Source organism: Lemur catta, chromosome 3, assembly GCF_020740605.2.
Source record: "Lemur catta isolate mLemCat1 chromosome 3, mLemCat1.pri, whole genome shotgun sequence".
Lineage (NCBI taxonomy): Eukaryota > Metazoa > Chordata > Mammalia > Primates > Lemuridae > Lemur > Lemur catta.
In genome coordinates, this window is record NC_059130.1 from 36,540,801 (window position 1) to 36,553,956 (window position 13,156).

Here is a 13,156-nt window from a genome sequence, read left to right on the forward strand (position 1 = left end):
GCTAGAGTGCCATGGTGTCAGCCTACCTCACAGGAACCTCAAACTCCTGGGCTCAAGCAATCCTACTGCCTCAGCCTCCCGAGTAGCTGGGACTACAGGCATGCGCCACCAGCCCGGCTAATTTTTTCTATATATATTTTTAGTTGTCCAGATTTTGCTCAGGCTGGTCTCGAATTCATGACCTTGAGTGATCCTCCTGCCTCGGCCTCCCAAAGTGCTAGGATTACAGGTGTGAGCCAATGCGCCAGGCCTATTTCTAGTCTTAAAACAATCTTTGAAGTAGGCATTATAATTTCTATTTTACATATGGGAGACCTAGGCTTAAACAAGTCAAGTGATATGATTTGCCCAAGGTCACAGAACTTGGAAGCTGTGTAAGTGGGATGAGAACCCAGGTCTATATGACCCCAGAGTTCACATTTTAGGTCACTAAATATGGAATGTCCAATTTCAAATCAAAAGTTTATTATATCCTAAACAAGAAGCAGTACAATTAATCAAAGTATGCACATAAGTTTTGTTATCTTAACAGTAGCTTGTTTATGCCAGCAGTGATTGATGAAGCCTGGAGAGCAAGTGGCAATGAAATCTTGAAAGGCTTTTCCCACAGTGTGTTGAGAATTGAATATTGTTCCTCGCAAGAAGCGGTCCAAAGCCTGGAATGAATGGTTGTCAGTTGATGCAAGGTCTGGTGAATACAGTGGATGATAAAGTTTCCAAATCCATCTTCTATAGTTTGAGCAGTGTCATTTGTTTGACATGTGGCTGAGCATTGTCTTGCAAGAGGATTGGCCTATGTATTGACCAATCTCAGCTGCCTAATCACAAGCATCCTCATCATTTTGTCCAACTGGTTGCAGCAGACATCTGGTGTAATTGACTGACCAGGTTTCATGAAGCTGTAGTGGATAATACCAGCGCTGGACTACCAGACAGACACCATTAGCTTTTTTTGATGAATATGCAGTTTTAGATGAATATGCATTTTGGCACTTCATCTTTATCGAACCATTGTGCTGAATGCTTGCGATTATCAAATAGAATCCATTTTTCATCATATGTAACAATATGGTATAGAAATGGTTCACCCTTACATCATGACAGCAAACAAAGGCAAGCTTCGAGGAGATTTCTCTTTCTGAAGCTCGTTTAATTCATGTGGAACTCATCTATCCAGCTTCTTTACCTTGCCAATTTGTTTCAAATGGTCCAATATTGTTGGAATAGTGACATCAAACCTTGCTGCTAATTCACGTGTAAGTTGAGATGGATTCACTTCCACTACAGCTTTCAGCTCATCATTATCTACCTTGATCTCAGGTCACCCACGTGGCTCATTTGCACTATTAAAATCACCAGACTAGAACTTCTCAAACTATCCATCCACATACTGTGCATTCATTAGCCACATCCTTCCCAAACACTTTGTTGATATTTCGAGTTGTCCGTGCTGCATTGGTTCCATGATGGAACTCATATTTGAAAATAACACTAATTTTTGACTTATCCATGGTTTCACAAAAATTGCTCTAAAAAAAAAAAAGTGAAAGATAATCACAAGCCAAAACCTGTGTTTGAAGGATTGAGAATGTACCTTCACAATAAAAATAAAACAAGAAGTGCCAAAGTGAAATGTCAGAGATATCAACTGTCAAACTTAGTAATTAAGGAAATCGAACATTTCATACTTAATGACCTTATAGTAACACTATATTGCTTTCCACTGCTATCAGAAATATTTTCTATATAATTAGCACCATAAGCCAAATAAGAAAAACCTTTTAAAAAGTCAATGATACATGTGTAGCATGATAATAACTGATCATCTAATAAAAGTAAGGCCATGTTTAGCTTTGCTCTACTTTCAAACAATTTTGCTAGAAGCTATCAATGTATTATAGAAGAGGTTTACAGATCTAAATAGTGCATTGTAATAAAATCCTCATACATATTTTTTTTAATTTGTTTGGAAATAACCCTTGATATGGGGAGGCCAAAGGCTTAAGATAAACCAGCAATGAAATGAAATCTCTGAATTATAATCCCTTTTTATTTAAAATAAAATTCATGGCAAGGCTTGGTGGCTCACGCCTATAATCCTAGCAAATCCTAGCACTTCGAAAGACCAAGGCAGAAGTATTGCTTGAGCCCAGAAGTTTAAGACCAGTCTAAGCAACACAGTAAGATTTCATCTCTGTAAAAAATTTAAAAATTAGCTGGGTGTGGTGGTGTGCACCTGTAGTCCCAGTACTCTGGAGGCTACGACAGAAGGATCACTTGAGTTCAGGAGTTTGAGGTTGCAGGGAGCTATGATGACCCAACTGTACTCGAGCCCAGGCAATAGAACAAGACACTGTTCCCCAAAGAGTAAATAAATAAATAAAAATAAAATTCATCCTGGGCTGTTACCCCACTTAGACTACAATATTCTTAATAAGATATCACATTTTTATCAGTCTAAACTGAGACAAAACACATCTATCTTAATCTTCCACTTAGGTAGCTCCCTCAACTTTATCTTCCAAATGGTATATCTTACCTTTCTCATCTTCACCTACCTCTTCACTTCTTTACTAGCCATTGTTAAAATGTTAAAAAAAAAAAACAGAAAGTGGTAAAAATACATTCCTAGTAGTTAACTGATGATATATCCATTCAAGTGACTATAAATGTCATTTTTTTAAAAAATCATATTTTCAAAGATTACATAACACACAAATACAAAATAATGTTAAGAAAAATATACCAACTGAACATATAAATTGTTGCTGATTTTGTTGAAAGTACCTATGCATGCCCGGGCCTGCATGTGTTTACACAAATCTGTATGTATGATGGAAAAAGGAAAACAAATTATTGGGAGAAAATAAACCAAAATGTTATCTCTAGCTGGTGGACATATGGGTGGTGACTATTTCCTTTTTATGCTTTTTCTCTTATCAATTTTCTACACTGAGCCAATATTGCTTCTATAATCAGAAAAAAATACTTTATGTAAGAAAATAGATCCCTCCTGTTCTTAAAGTAATCCTATGTGACAGCACAACACTAAAATAAAATCTTAACCAATCTTTGGCATACTTTTTTAAAAGAATGTATTTTATCTAAGATGCCACTGATATTTGTGTGGCATTAAGAAAAAAAAAAAGCTGCCAACTGAATTACATTACATAGCACAGTGATTTATTGTAGTGTATAATATATACCCTAACTTTGAAGATATTAAATAAAATATTTGAAAAAAGTGTTTCTTAATGATATGCAGATTATTACCAGTTGACTAGTTTTGAGGTGGTAGATTCTCATTAACTATAAAATAGAGCAACTATCACCTGTGAGGTCTTCAACAGCTCTAAATTTATGTAATTCCTTATCACAAATATAAACTTACACTGATACCACTTTAACAACTTTCAAAACACATTTTTAAGGTATCTAATGTAGTCACTGTTTCTCTTGCTCATCCATTTTATACACAGTGTTTTCAGCTAGCATGAAGACAAAAAACACTTTAAAATCCCAGCACCTAACATAGTGCCTTACAAAGGAACCAAGTAGGTATTCATGAAACTGAACTAATAAAAACATTCCTAAGAGGGCAATAGGGCAGGTACCTTTCTACCTTTTGTAAGTGATAAAATCATAAAGAACAATAAACTGATTTTCCCAAAATTCTTCAAAGTAGACTATAGACTTATCTATGCATTTAAATAAAATGAGAAAAGACAGAAAGAATATGTTTACATTTGCATAGCCAAAAAAAAAAAAAAGGTAAAATTTGACCAGAAGATCAAGGGCAATAAAGTAAAGTGGGCAGCTATCACAGAGACTGCTATTTGTCAACATTACCATTGCCTACCCTCCCTTAATACTGGAATCCCTGACATCTACCTGGGCATGTGACTACTTAGAATGAATAAATTCTCCAGTCTTTTTTTGCACCCAAGGTGCCCATGAGAGATACAGGGGGAACTGGTGTTTCAAAGTCTCCATAAAACTTCTTAAAAGACAGCTGGTACTTGTTCCTTGCTCCACCTTCTTTCCCTACCTCAATTCTGCTGCTTGGAACTCAGATGGAATGGCTGGAGCCATGTGGACAACGAGACAGGAGATCACAGCCTGTGAATGGTAAGGCTGGGAGCTGGAAGGAACCAGGGTCCCTGAGGACCACGGAGCAACTAGACCAGCTCTGGACTTCCTACCTCTGGATCACTGGCTTGAGAAGGAAGTATACTTCTATCTTGTGTAAGCCACTATTATTTTTATGCTTACTATTATAGCAAAACCTGATCTTAACTTATATAATAATTAAAGAATTTCTGGGCAGAAAATACTTAGACTTGCCTCTCCAGCACCTTGCCAATAAGTCAATAGACCAGCACTATCCAAAAACTTCAGAAGGAGTTAGTTATATGAACGAATGACAAAACATGAAGAGAAACCCTCATTTGCAGACATTCCATCTGACTCTTATTCATTTTAGTTTGATCATTTATTGGCTGGGCAAAAGCATAAGGTACTGATATGAAAAAACAATACTTGAAATGCTACATAAATTGCAAACAGAATGTTGCAACAACTATGTATTTTTAAGTAGAAATGGGAAGCCTTTTCTTTCTTTTTGAGACAGATTCTTACTCTGTCTCAAATTCCTGAACAATTCCTGACTTTCCTTTTTAAAAAATTTCTAAAAACCCACAAGAGAAAAGGAATTAGTGTATGACAAAACAAGCAAATCTCATGGCTTTGAACAATGTTCACATACCTGTCATCTCCAGTCATTTCATCTTAGTAAATGTCAACCAATAAAGCAAAATAACAAAAAAGGTAACCAGTTAAAGATCTCTTATAAATGGGATGATTTAAGTAAGAAATATTACATATATAAAGCATCTGTTATAATATATCTGGATTCAGGACTATGTCTAAAAAAATTAAAAATAAATGAATAAATAAAGCACCTAGTATAAAGCTTGGCCCATAATAGGACTTCCCAATGTAGTTCCCTTCTGCTACTTGCTCATCTGTTTACTCAGTCTAGAATACTAAAATATTACAATAGCTCCCTATCTTGTCTCATTGTCTCCAAATTCTCTTTATACATCATCCTGAACTTTGACATCAGAATAGTAGTCCTAATACATCCCACTCAAAAACATTCCAAGTAAGAAGGGTAAAATATTCAATCTCATTGAACACCAAATAATTGGCAATTAAAACACTTCTGCAGCCGGGCACAGTGGCTCACACCTAAAATCCCAGCTACTTGCAGGGCTGAGATGGGAGGATTGCTTGAGGCCAAGAGTTGAAGAGAAGCCTGGGCAGCATAGAGAGACTGCATTTATAAAAAAATAAAAACACTTTTACATCTAATCACTCAAAGTTCACCAAATGATATCTGGTGACTCATTCAGAAAAAAGCACTTATTAATATAATATAGGGTGTATATTCAGGGTATAGACTAAGTACTTAGGAGTCTTGAGCAGGGAGGACATTTCAAAGTGGAGTGTTCAGAAAACTATAGAAGTAGCAGTATTTGAGCTAGAAATTGAAGGATACACAGTATTGTGATCGGTGAAGGCATGAAGTTAAAGGAAATTTTAGGTAGAAAGAACTACATGAACAAGGGCATAAAGATAGAGAAAAAAATGCTTTACAATCTAGTTCCAACTTTCCAACTGTATTTTTCTTTCCATTGTGCCCCAACAGGGGTCCATACACCCATCAAACGCTATTTCCAAGACACATACAACATATGTTTTCTACCTTGATACCTTGTTCAGGCCGCTCTCTCCCTTAATAGCAGGGAACAAGTCTTGCACAAGTCTGTGCAATACACATAATAAATAATATTACCAATATTACTAGCAATACTAGCAATATCCACCTGTCCTTTGGCTTCTTTTCCCTCAATGTCATTCATTTCTTTCTCCTTCTAATCCTAACTGATCAAGCTAAAGAATTTAATAATTTTATTAATATATAAAGCAGGTAAGTAGAATTTTCTTTTTTAAAAAGTTTTAACTTAGATACTCTAAACATTCCCCCATCCCTCCCTTCCTGCCAACCCTTTTACTTCTCCCACATATTTCTCCTTCCCACTCCACATTCTAACCCCTTTGGGTTTGTGATTCTGTATGAAAAAAGGTTGCCTCTTCCACTTTAGATTTTTTAAATACAGAGCAATGACAGCAGAGACAGACTGACCTTTCACCTTTGTGAAACTTTCCCTCACAAATGGAGCACAATAAGGCTTTGTGTTCTTGCTAGGAAGGAGAGAAAGAACAAAAGAGGACAGAGAAAAATTGAAAAAAGAATGAAAGACAAACCTAGATGTTCTGCTTGTCTAGAGGAATAAGACAGGTCAGAACCAGTCTAGTATATCATAAAAACAGAAATTCTTTATTTTAATCACTAAGTTTGCAAGAATGAGCCCTTAAATAGCTCATGCCTATATATTAAATAGTTTTCTTTTCTTGGCCAAAATTACTAGCACTCAGATACGTTGAAGTTGACTAATAAGCCTGTAAACAGTCCCTTACAATGGAGCAAAAAAGTACTAATTGGAAAAGACATTCACCAGAAACGACCTTGATCATTGTAGTTTTGGAGGCTTATGCAGGTAACCTAATGGAATCAGGAATGAGAGATACATAAAATTTAACACCCTATTAACTAGGAGCCTATACTCACAGTTTCAAGTATAGTAAATATACCTTTTGAATATCACCACCTTATAAAGCAATATAATAAGAAGTTACATTGTAGACATCACAAATATACCTACAGGATGATTGGCGGTGGTGGGGGGGGCTCTCTTAATGTTAAGCAAATAGGTTCTTGTAAAATATTTTTTAGTGACAGCATCATCTCTGGACTAAAACAGTACTGTATTTCCAACAAATTAGATGAAAGTAACAACGATATGCCCCTGGCCTTGGATGACAACTGAAAAACTAGCTCTGATAATAACAAAGCACTCATAGCAAAGTGAATGTAAATAAACTGGCATATATTATTTTATGAAATTATAAAAATTTCTAAATTTAAATTATTCTATAAATGCATATGTATATGCACATATACATATAACTAAATTAGCAAATAAAACAGGGCTATTTCATCTACATCATTGGATGTTTATATATTCAAGTTGTCCAATAAATTTTGGAAGTGATGTCTTTGGAAAATGGGAGTTTGCCTTAGATTTGAAGTCAATTTACAACTCAATCACACACAGTATTGGATTATGTTTAAAAGGTACTCTTGGCCGGCGCGGTGGCTCACACCTGTAATCCTAGCACTCTGGGAGGCCGAGGCAGGTGGATCGCTCGAGGTCAGGAGTTCGAGACCAGCCTGAGCAAGGGTGAGACCCCGTCTCTACTAAAAATAGAAAGAAATCATCTGGCCAACTAAAATATATATAGAAAAAATTAGCCGGGCATGGTGGCGCATGCCTGTAGTCCCAGCTACCCGGGAGGCTGAGGCAGTAGGATCGCTTAAGCCCAGGAGTTTGAAGTTGCTGTGAGCTAAGCGGATGCCACGGCACTCACTCTAGCCCCGGCAACAAAGCGAGACTCTGTCTCAAAAAAAAAAAACCGGTATTCTTTGAGCTGGACACAGTGGCCTGTAGTTCCACTCACTCAGGAGTTGAGATGGGAGGATCTTGAGCCCAGCTGTTCAAGACCAGTATGGGCAACAGAGTAAGATCTCATCTCTTTAAAAAAAAAAAAAAGTGTTGTTTGTTCTCCATAATTTCCTGAGGGTACTGCAGAATTCTAATTTTGTAAAACCATTTGTCCCCACTAGAAATGACTCTACATTGTTCTCTGAATTGCTATTTCTGCCTCCCTGACAGGGAATCTACTTAGATTCACATTCAATATTTATTATGAGCCGTAAGAGATATTTTCATAAAGCACTCATGTAGATATTCAACTATATCAACTATTAACATGGTTTACTAAAGCCAAGATTTGCTGGTAAAGCCAGAAAATGACAATGATGGATGGAATAAGAAAGAAAAAGGCAATGTGGGTTCTTATACAGGATGACAAGGTGGCAGATCTTATTTTCCTGTTCCACAATAGGATAATGTCAACTGATGAACTGTTTAAATAATGCTCTAAGCAATCTAGCATTAAAAATGTTACTGAACAAAACTATCTAAAACTCTACATTTTTGTTTCTGGAAGGGGGAGTTACTTGCCTCTGCCTCTGCTGTCAACTGCATCTTCTTTGCTATCAACCATTTTATCTCAATCCGACCTAAGGGAAGGAAAAAAACATGACTTTTAAGTTGATGGACTATTTAAGTCATGAAGTTGAAAAATAAGCAAATACAAAGATGACTGTGTAAACTACGGTACAACCACAAAACACGATACAGCTATTAAATGAAGCATGGGCAGTACAATGGAAGGAAATAGAACATAAACAGATGGAAATTCATAAATAAAAATACTAAATGTACACACAGTAATTACAACTACATTAATCATGCAATGCTACAGATCCAATTCTGATAGTATGGGAAATTAGATTCCCTGACTAGATTCTGCAATGGAGACTATTAAGATGCTGGATAAAATATTAAAACTAAAACACTTAAAACTTATTGTCAAGCTGGTACAAATCTACAGAGGCAAAAAAAAAAAAAAAAGGAAAGAAATTAGAACTCTAGGGGATATGTGATAAATGTAAATGTTCTTGCCAAACTCTAGAAACCTTAACTTTCTACACAGGTAGCAACACAGAGTACAGTGTTTTTATAGAATGATACACAGTGTACAGTACTTTACAGAATGATCAAATCTAGGGCCTGCCCAAAATGGGAAGTCTAACAGGACATCACCATATAAATGTCAGCTATGGGCTAAAAAAGAATGTTTAACGTGTTAAAGAAAATAAAAGTGAAACCTGAAACAAGGAATAATAAACTAAATAACCATGTAGATAAGAAAAAGAACCAAATAGATTTCAAAATGAAAAACTGAAATTTCAAACTCAACAGATAGATAAATTAAACAGGAGATTAAACATGTATGAAGAGAGTACTAGTAAATGGGACTACAGATCAAAAGATATTAGCCAGAAGATAACCCAGAGAAATAGTGATAGAAAATAGAGAAGTTAAAAGACATAGAAGTTGTCCAACCAAACAGCCAAGTGGAGATAGGAGCCAACCAGGGCTGCACTAAAGGAGGATGGTGACAGTTCCACAACAGACGTTTCTGACGTAGAATTTCTGCAGACTCTACTGGAGGGAGTCATTACGCTATACAGTCTTAGCATGAACACTAATGATCATGAAGATATAACGGTTCAAAAGAAAGTCTCAGAACAAGATGTTTGCCAACGTGCCAAGAATAATGAAAAGTGCCACATACCTCAACCATTAAAGACTGCAAAGGATGAACCATCAACTTTATAATATCTAAAGCAAAAAAAGATGCCATGAAGAAAATGGAAGAACTAAATAAATGGAAATATTTCATATTCATTCATGAGAAGACTGAATATTAAGATGGCAACACTCCCCAATTTATCTATAGATTCAAAGCAATCCTCATCAAAATTTCAGCTGGCTTCTTTGCAGAGATTGACAAGCTGATCCTAAAATTCATATGGAAATTTAAGGGCCACAACATAGCAAGAAAAGTCTTGAAAACAGAGTCAAAGACTCACACTTTCCAATTTTAAAAATGGAAAACAGATGATCAATGGAAAAAAATTGAAAGTCCAGAAATAAACACTCACATTTGTAATCAATTGATTTTCAACAAGGGTGCCAAGATAACTGATTGAACAAAGTCATTTCAGCAAATGGTCTGGGACAACTGGTTAGCAACATGCAAAAGAATGAAGATGGGTCCTGAATTCATACCATATATAGAAACTATTAGTAACTCAAAAAGGATCAAATACATAAAAATATAAATTTTATAGAAGAAAACAGAGGTATAAATCTTAATGGCCTTAGACTAGGTAATACCTTCTTTGATGAAACAACAAAAGCAACAATAGAAAAAAAATAGATAAATTGGAATTTCATCAATATTTAAAAGTCACTTTTGTGCTGCAAAGGACACCACCACCAAGAAAGTAAAAAAAAAAAAAAGCTTTGCACAGTGGCAGAATCATAGTCAATTAGGTTTATGCAGAGCATGACTATTGCTAATGGGAAAGTTTTCCCAATATCCTGCCATGACGATTTGCAATACAGTAGGCATTGGCAATTTTTGACAGTCTCTACAGAGACTGAATTTAAAAAAAAAAAAAGTAAAAACTACAACCCACAGAATGGGAAAAAACATCTGCACATCTGATTAGGGACTTATATCTAGAATATATAAAGAACTCTTACAATTCAACAATAAAAAGACAATCCAAATAAAACACAGGCAAAGTGTCTGAATAGGTATTTCTTTAAAGAAGACATACAAATGGCCAATAACGACATAAAAAAATGCTTAACACTAGGCATCAGTTAAATGCAAATCAAAACCACAAGATATCACTTCACACCCACTAGGATAGCTATAATCAAAAAGACAACAACAAATGTTGGTCTGAATGTGGAAAAATTTAAACCATCCAACATTGCTGGTAGGAATATAAAATGGTACAGTGCTTTGAAAAACAGTCTGGAAGTTCCCCAAAAGATTAAACACAGAGCTACCTTTGGACCCAGTAAATCCACTCCTAGCTATTAATATATACACAAGACAAAGAAACATCCCCACCCCCAAAACTTGTACATGAATATTTATAGCAGCATTATTCATAATAACAAAGTGGAAACAACTCAAATATCTGTCAACTGATAGATTAATAAAATGCAGCCTATTCATATAATGAATATAATAATCTATATAATGGATTTAATGGATATCCATAATGGAATATTACTCAACAATAAAAGGAAAGAACAATGATACATGCTACCAAATGCAAGAAACAAACATTTTGCTAAGTGAAAAGAGTTGGTCACAGAAGACTATATATTATATGATGCCATTAACATGAAATATCTAGAATAGATAACTCTACAGAGAGAGAAAGCTGGTGGTTGCCTAGAGACTGGGGTTAAGGCGGATTAGGGAGAAGGGGACTTAAGGGGAAGAGGAGTTAAAGGGGGTGTGGCACAAAGTGAGTAACGGCTAATGGGTACAGGGGTTTTGGGGAGTGGTGGTGAACATATTCTAAAATTCATTTCATTTTAATTTCTCTGTTCTGAAAGATTCTTTTCTGTATATTAAAATTACAGCAATGTAGCTGCTTGGTGTTTAACTTAACTGAGGTATTAATTCTGACAATCTTTTTCATAATTTTTAAAGAAAAAATCAGATTTTAAAGGTATTAGAAGTATTTTTATGAGAATTTGTTGCTGTGTATAACTCCTGTGTACACTGCATATTGTGCTTCATTATCGTCACAAGTTTGTAGACAGTTTCTTATTTTCACACTGAATCATGGTACTATTAGGTCATTAAGTATGAAATGTCTGATTTCCTTAAATACTAAGTTTGACAGTTGATATCTCTGGCATTTCACTTTGACACTTCTTGTTTTATTTTTATTGTGAAGGTACATTCTCAGTCTTTTAAATGCATGATTTGGCTTGTGATTATCCTTCAAAACTTTTTTTAGAGCAATTTTTGTGAAACCATGGATAAGTCAAAAATTCGTGTTATTTTTTAATATAAGCTCCATCGTGGAACCAATGCAGCACAGACAGCTCAAAATATCAACGAAGTGTTTGGGAAGGATGTGGCTAATGAACGCACAGTGCATTGATGGTTTGAGAAGTTCCATTCTGGTGATTTTAATCTTGAAAATGAGCCAGGTGGGCAACCTGACACCAAGGTGGATAATGATGAGCTGAAAGCTGTAGTGGAAGTGAATCCATACGCGTGAATTAGCAGTAAGATTTGACATTACTATTCCAACAATATTGGACCATTTGAAACAAATCAGCAAGGTAAAGAAGCTGGACAGATGGGTTCTGCATGAATTAAATGAACGTCAGAAGAGAAATCATCTCAAAGCTTGCCTTTCTTTGCTGTCACAACATAAAAGGGAACCATTTCTACATTGTATTGTTACATGTGATGGAAAATGGATTCTTTTTGACAATTGCAAGCGTTTGGCACAATAGTTGGATAAAGATGAACTGCTGAAACACAGTCCAAAACTGAATATTCATCAAAAAAAACCTAATGGTGTCTGTTTGGTGGTCCAGCGCTGGTATTATCCACTATAGCTTCACGAAACCTGGTCAATCCACTACAGTGATGTCTACTGCAACTAATTAAACAAAATGATGAGGATGATTGCAATTAAGCACCCAAGATTGGTTAATGGAGACAGGAAAATCCTCTTGCAAGACAACACTCGACCACATGTCGCACAAACAAGGCTGTTCAAACTACAGAGGCTGGACTTGGAAACTCTCTGTCATCCACCATATTCACCAGACCTTGCACCAACTGACTACCACTTCTTCCAGGCTTTGGACCACTTCCTGCAAAGAACAATACTCAGAATTCTCAACAAGCTGTGGGAAAAGCTTTTTGAGTTTTCAGTGCCACTCACTCTCCAGGCTTCTTTGCTGCTGGCCTAAACAAACTACCATTAATTAAGATGGCAAAACTGTGTAGATACATTAGGCACATAAATTAATTGTACTGCTTCTTGCTTGAGATATAATAAACTTTTGATTCAAAATCAGACATTTCATATTTAATGACCTAATATTATAATTGAGGTAAGCAGGTGGATTAATAAATATCTGCCCTTTTAATAAAATATACGTAGAGTTAATTCTGACTGCTATTTGCCATTATCTATAAATGAGTTTATCTTCAAGCACAGTGTTTTACATAATAACCTAACTAGATTTTACCTTTCCATGTATTAAAATTTTCTAAAGTTTTCCTTTGGCAAAACATTATCGCTTAAGCAACATTTAATATAACTGAGAAAATTATTAATGCAAAAATAAATGTTCACCCTATTAAACTCAGTGTCTACTGACAGTGCTTACATTGTTCATTTTGCTTGCTAAAATAGTCTTAGTTATTGGGAATTCTTGTTAAGATTACATTTGTCTTTGAGTTACAGAGTCCTGCTGGAAATTGTTTAAGTTGAAGA

General features: G+C 35.5%; 1 protein-coding gene and 1 non-coding gene across 5 annotated transcripts in view; one reads left to right on the forward strand and one right to left on the reverse strand.

Annotated features, from left to right (window-relative positions):
• SOAT1 (sterol O-acyltransferase 1) overlaps nt 1-13,156 on the reverse strand; it is a 71,534-nt gene that overhangs the window by 21,794 nt on the left and 36,584 nt on the right. For 3 of the 4 annotated variants that reach the window (XM_045547260.1, XM_045547264.1, XM_045547259.1), the window contains exon 3: nt 8,211-8,269. In XM_045547260.1, the coding sequence (XP_045403216.1) occupies nt 8,211-8,269 (59 nt within the window). Of the gene's footprint in view, nt 1-8,210; nt 8,270-9,390; nt 9,453-13,156 lie in introns of those variants that run through there. The other variant, XM_045547262.1, reaches the window with a different exon arrangement.
• Nucleotides 10,121-10,261, forward strand: LOC123636108. The gene has a single exon (XR_006734326.1). It is a non-coding gene; the product is annotated as a U4 spliceosomal RNA (small nuclear RNA).